At 36.1% G+C, this 7,034-nt stretch overlaps 1 protein-coding gene across 1 annotated transcript; it reads left to right on the forward strand.

The window, feature by feature from the left end:
• The first annotated feature begins 328 nt into the window (after window positions 1-328).
• On the forward strand, window positions 329-6,817 carry LOC113062813 (retinoic acid receptor RXR-gamma-B-like). Its single transcript, XM_026232804.1, has 9 exons — window positions 329-548; window positions 3,151-3,295; window positions 3,409-3,588; window positions 3,995-4,155; window positions 4,292-4,421; window positions 5,379-5,511; window positions 5,647-5,738; window positions 6,147-6,252; window positions 6,351-6,817. The coding sequence occupies exons 1-9, from the start codon at window positions 366-368 to the stop codon at window positions 6,496-6,498; spliced, it is 1,278 nt and encodes a 425-aa protein (XP_026088589.1). The 5' UTR covers window positions 329-365; the 3' UTR covers window positions 6,499-6,817.
• Window positions 6,818-7,034: the final 217 nt, after the last annotated feature.

The raw sequence follows: 7,034 nt of genomic DNA on the forward strand, positions 1-7,034 counted from the left end.
CACACATTTCCACCGTTACTAGATGTTCCTGTGCGCACACACTTACCCTGTTCTCTGACGTCTGTACATGCTAAATAAAAACACAGGTTGTCATGACAAATTCATATAGACCTGTCACACTGACCTCTCTGATTGATTTATACATTACAGGTCATAGGTTTGGAATAATTTCGATTTTTACTTACAAAATACAGTAAAAACTAATTTTGTGAAGCATCCATGTGTCAGTGATCCCTGATGTCACCAGCAGTCATTTTAGTATTACGTTTTAATTTGTATTATCTTTCTCATATTAATCTTTCTTTTTTGTCTATTCACAGACACTAGTGTTCTTAATTCGCCTCCCTCTCAGCCACCTAAGCTCCATGGTGGGTCATCCGTCCGTCATCAGTTCGTCCCGCCCACTGCAGTCTCCCATGAGCACCCTGGACTCATCAATGAATGGCCTGGCCTCACCCTACTCAGTCATCGCCCCGTCTCTGGGCTCACCATCCATGTCCTTGCCCTCTACACCCAGTATGGGATTTAACAATCTCAGTAGCCCACAGGTAAGAAGTTAATTTCCCATAATTCTGTGCTCTCTCGAACTGACACCAACTGAAAGCAGTCTGTCCTGCAAACTGAAAATGTTGAGCTTTCTCATAAATAAAAATTTGCCTATTGACAAAACCCTTTAAAAGGGTTACTAATATGTGACCCTAGAGCAAAAAACCAGTCTTAAGTATGTTTGTAGCAATACCCAAATATACATTGAATGGGTCAAAATTATAGATTTTTCTTTTATGCCAAAAAACAATTAGGATATTAAGTAAAGATCATGTTCTATGAAGATATTTTGTAAATTTCTTACTGTAAATATATTAAAACTTAATTTTTTATTAGTAAAATGCATTGCTAAGAACTTCATCTGAACAACTTTAAAGGCCATTTTCTCAAAATGTAGAATTTTTTTGCACCATCAGATTCCAGATATTCAAATAGTTGTATCTCAGCCAAAACTTGTCCTGTCCTAACCATACATCAATGGAAAGCCTATTTATCAAAGCAGTCAGATAATTTACAAATCTCAATTTCAAAAATGTTTACAATTATGACTGGTTTAGTGGTCCCTGGGTCAACCATATGTACCTTTTAAGTACTAATATGTACCATTTGTACAGGAAGTGGAGGTACAAAGATGTACTTTTTAGCTTTTGTACTTTAGGGTACCGGACCCGTTTAAGGGTGTAAGGGTTGCCCTGGTGGTTAAAAGAGGTCATCTTATGTGTGTCTGTATGGGTTGTCTCATTTCTCCCTGGAGGCCAGAGAAAGCCATTGACTCAGACAAATGTTTTCAGGCTTTTAGTCCAATGAAAGGACATCAATAACTATGAGCTTACAGTATATGGGCATATGGGGCAAGTAAGTGTGTGTGTGTTGTGACATACAGGGTCTACTTGAAATTATATTGAAATGAAAAGGAAAATGTGTTAAATCTTGTAATGCTGGTAGCATGCGCCTTTAGCCGTGCCTGGTGTTTCTTGTTCTGAAATCCTGTACATGGGTGTTTCTTTTTTGGTCCCGAGTGGATGTAATGTTCACAAATAAAGGCACAAAGGACTCAATAAAATAAAATAACATGTATTAAAATATATTAGACTTTTTAAAACACACTATTGTGTGAAAATGGGTTTTTACTTGTTACAGAATGTAAAGTAAATTCAAGGTAAATATCAGAAAGTTTTGTTTTGTTGTGTTATGTTATGTTTTTATCTTTTTATTTCTATAAAACTTTGGTTTTTCATCATTTTAATATTAAACTTGTGTGAGTTAATTGCCAAAGCAAATTTTCTTATTTTAATTTAGGTTTCTAATTTTCATTTTCGGTTTTTCATCTTAAATTTGTACTAGCAGGTTATTATTCATCTTAATTTAATTGTAGAAGTATAGTTTTAATGAACAATAACACTCTTATCAAACAGATATCTTTGAGATATCTTTGAGATATGACTGAAATTATGTTGTGAAAAGTAAGGTTTTCTCCACAAAAGAAGCAGCCAAATACAAACCCAAATCAACAGACAAACATATATGCCAGTAATTCACTCAAAATAAGGCTCACTGAAGCACATTCCGGATTTGACCTGCTTTCTTTATGCCTGAGGTATGACCATGTACTGCCCCCCTCAGGCTTAATGGAGTAGTGCAGAAAACAGTATGGGATGGGAAATTGTGAATTGTTCTGAGAGGGAAAGAGACACAAAGTCTGCTGCTGCATTGTGACAACAAGTCTACTCCTGGTTGCACTGTTTGATAAGCTGTTTCCATCTCTCTTCACATCATCTTGACATCTCCTCACATCTCTCAATTGCTCCGCATCTGACCGCAAAGCACTCCAGCGGTGGTGAAAACTGCTCAACGGATCACCGGCACCCAGTTAACTTCCATTGAGAACATTTATCACAAGCGCTGTCTGAGCAGGGCAAGAAACATCATCAAAGATGCCTCTCACCCTAATCATGGACTTTTCACCCTCCTTCCTTCCGGCAGACATTACAGGAGCCTACGTTCTCGCACTAGTAGGCTCAGAAAGAGCTTCTTTCCCGAAGCTGTGACACTTCTGAATGCCACACTACCAATCTAACCAGCACCTGCTCTTTTACTGCTCTGGTCACAGTACTTTACACACATGTATTTGCACTACTCATCATTTGCACAGACTGCACACTATTCTGGTTATTACTGTAAACTGTCTTTAGTGGTTACTGTACAAAGCACAGTAAACCATTTCTATAAAAATATCATTGCACTACTGTTATTTTGCATATAATACAATGTTTAACAATACTTTGCATACTCATCCAACTGTATTTATTACCACTGTTCTCACGTTGCTGCTGTTCATTATGTATATATAATCCTACATTGGTCTATTCATAATGTACATACATTTGCATTCCTATTTATATTCTGTATACTCTGCTCAATACTGTATATAGCAACTCCACTGTACATTCTGTATATCATAGCTTCACTTACTCTGCACTTATATGTATATAAAACACTATAACATTGCACTTCTGGTTAGATGCTAAGTGCATTTCATTAGATCTGTACTTGTACTCTGCATAATGACAATAACGTTGAATCTAATCTCTTCCTGTCTTACAGATGAACTCTTTAAATGTGAATAACTCAGAAGACATCAAGCCTCCACCAGGATTGGCTCCGCTGAGCAACATGAGCAGCTATCAGTGCACCAGCCCTGGATCCCTCTCCAAACACCTCTGTGCCATCTGTGGCGACCGATCTTCAGGTACAACAACACAGGGATGGTGTTGTGTTAGGTGTTGCACTCGGTTTTGGTTTGGAAGTTAATGCAAGATACGTCTCCATCTCTTCTGAGGTTAAGTATGGTTGTGTTTGCAGGGAAGCACTATGGTGTTTACAGTTGTGAAGGTTGCAAAGGCTTCTTTAAGAGGACCATCCGAAAAGACTTGACCTACACGTGTCGAGACTGTAAAGAGTGTTTGATCGACAAACGCCAGCGCAACCGTTGCCAGTATTGTCGCTACCAGAAGTGCCTAGCAATGGGCATGAAACGGGAAGGTTTGTATTTGCATGGTCTGTATCCACAATTCAATGATTTTTTTAATTGCCTTTGAATTGCTGATGGGTTTTGTTTTTTGCTGCCTTTGTGGCCAGAAGATATTTTAAGCGTTCTAACATTATGCTTTAATATTACGCTAAATAAAATTATATATAATATACATTAAATGATATAGTATTTCTATATAACCTTATATAACTGCTTTATAATAGAATACATTATATTGTACAAGTGTTTTCTTACAGAATCTAAAATATACTTTAAAATAAAGTAAAATAGATTTTAATATAACAGATAAAGGTAATATTAAAAATATGAGATTTCTTAAATATTGTTTAAATGTGCCATAAGTCATTACAATGATTTGTAATGTACTCGTTTGCTCTGCTCTGCTGGACCCCGTAGCGGTGCAGGAAGAGAGGCAGCGTGGGAGGGAAAAAGGTGATAATGATGTGGAATCGACGGGTGGTTTTAATGAAGACATGCCTGTGGATAAGATTCTGGATGCAGAACTTGCAGTCGAACCTAAGACTGAGACATACACCGAGAACAATCCTGGCAACTCAGTAAGACAAAGTCATTTAGATTTATTCAAATACAATTTACACAGTACATACATGCTGAATCTTTGAGAAAGTAACCACTTAAATAATCTCTCTCATTCTTTCTCTTTCCTCTTTTTCATTGGGTCTCCTTCTCCAGACAAATGACCCAGTCACTAATATCTGCCACGCAGCTGACAAGCAGCTGTTTACTCTTGTGGAGTGGGCCAAGAGAATACCTAATTTCTCAGATCTGCCTCTGGATGATCAGGTCATTTTGCTTCGAGCAGGTATAAGACACTCATAAGTCTATACACATGTGTAAACATATATAGATATAGACCGGGGTGGCCGACGTCAGTCCTGGAGAGCCACAATCCTTCAGACTTCAGCTCCAACCCTCATCAAACACACCTTAACAAGCTTATAAAGGTCTATGGATTACTAGAAAGCAGCAGACAGGTGAGATTTTATCAAGGTTGGAGCACAACTCTTCAGGACTGTGGCTCTCCAGAACCACTGATATAGACAAATAATAATAATAGTAGTTTTTGAAGACAAAGCACAGCTATAATAAAATTATAAAACCTACGATTAAACAGGAACCAGTTTCATCAGCATGTCCACGCTAGGTCTCTGTGAAGTGATATGCAGATAAAAATCATTCAATACTGATAAAATTCATATTTTGCCTTTATTTTAAAATCATAACTGAAGTAGTAACATAATATATATATATATATATATATATATATATATATATATATATATATATATATATATATATAGATAGATAGATAGATAGATAGATAGATAGATAGATAGATAGAGATAGACAGATATTTATATATAACTTTTAGTTCTAGTTTTAGTGATTATAATACATAAACATCTTCATTTCAGTTAGCTGCCAAGGCAACAATTATTTTAAAAGTATTAATTTTAATGTTAGAGTTTTCATCTATTATTGCCATTTTTTATTTGATTTCAGGTTTATTTGATTTCAATTTCTTAAATCTTTTTAATAGTTTTAGTTTTGGCCAGTCACTCCATGTTAAAGGGTCAGGCAGAACTGTGTTGGTTATGTAAGAGGGAATGCTGACCTCTGCTGGTCAAACATTTCACATGCACTCCGCAGAACATCATAAAGACTTGCTAATAAAGAATACTGTGTTGAATTAAGATTAAAAAAATTCCTCCTCCTGTTCATGTCATTTATGTTATTCGTGTAATTTTTCTTCTAATAGGATGGAACGAGCTCCTCATTGCTTCCTTCTCTCATCGCTCAATCACAGTTAAAGATGGCATCTTGCTGGGCACAGGCCTGCATGTCCACAGGAGCAGTGCTCACAGTGCAGGTGTGGGCTCCATCTTTAACAGGTGAGTCTTTCTACCTGCAACACCTGTGAATTAATAAACATCTCGTGTTTTTAGAGAATGATCAGAAAATATGTGTCATCTTTATTTTTATTACAACTATTGTGTTCAAATGAAAGCTTTGTGTGTGTGTGGCAGGGTTTTGACTGAGCTGGTGTCTAAAATGAAGGACATGCAGATGGATAAGACCGAACTAGGCTGCCTTAGAGCCATCGTCCTCTTCAATCCTGGTGTGTTGAGCACTTCCATTTTTATACGCTCATCTGCAGCATAGATAAACTAAGTTGTTTTGTTTAATTTAAAGTTTTGTAATATAATTAAAGGAATCGCTCCACCATTATTTACAAACCAATTTCTTTTGTTTTCCTGGCATGCCTTGGGAATTGACACTGATATTGTGATGATAAATTGTGAAGACCTTGATTGGTTTTATCTTATAAAGCACATCTAATATTATATTATTAAAAAACCCAAGTTAAAGAGAAAACTTGTATTTTGTAATATAATGTAATATATGTAGTAGTTAAAGAATGCCTTTAAATGCCTTTATGAACGTTAATAGATTAGAAGTAAAGATATGTTAGATGTTTTGATATGCTGAGTATATGTATAATCATGCAGACTGTCTCTTCTCGTAGATTCCAAAGGCTTGTCCAACCCAGCGGATGTAGAGGCACTGAGGGAGAAAGTTTACGCCTCACTGGAGACCTATACTAAACACAAGTACCCTGACCAGCCTGGCAGGTACAGTCATGTACATGTTTAGTATTCGTTAAATACTGATCAAATCTGTGGCACATACTCAAGTTCACCTGCTATCCTGCTCCCTGCCTGCTTTACAGGTTTGCTAAACTTCTGTTGCGTCTTCCTGCCCTCCGATCCATTGGCCTTAAGTGTTTGGAGCACCTGTTTTTCTTCAAGCTGATTGGAGACACACCCATAGACACTTTCTTGATGGAGATGCTCGAAGCACCCCATCAGATCACGTGACATGACTTCCAACGGACCATTTTTTTTTACATATTCTCATGTAACTAATATAATAATGAACTTGATGGAAGATATTGCAGTTTGCTGCCTATTTTAAACCATGCACAAGTTATAATTCTTTAAGAAAGAAAAAAGTCTGGAAGGGAAAAAAGAGGAGCAAGTCTGAAAGTATGCAGATTAAATTTTTATTGGTATGGTTTTGAAAAATGTTGTGAATGTAAATAGCTAATGTCAGGTATCTACTGTTTTAAAGAAAATAAAAAAAATTTATCCAAGGAATGTTTATCAAATCCCAAAAATAATTTCTCAAATGAAGTTTAGAATTCTGTTCAAATAAATATTTAAATATTTAAATACTATGTTTTGTTTGTTTGTTTTTGTTTTTTTTTTGAATAAAAAAAATGGAGCAAGTTGTCATTTTCTGTCTTTATTTCACTGAGCCCCCAACCAAAATCTGTCATGCTCAACCTTAAAGCTGCATTAGGTAACTTTTGTAAAAAATATATTTTTTACATATTTGTTAAACCTGTCATTAT

Source organism: Carassius auratus, chromosome 45, assembly GCF_003368295.1.
Source record: "Carassius auratus strain Wakin chromosome 45, ASM336829v1, whole genome shotgun sequence".
NCBI lineage: Eukaryota > Metazoa > Chordata > Actinopteri > Cypriniformes > Cyprinidae > Carassius > Carassius auratus.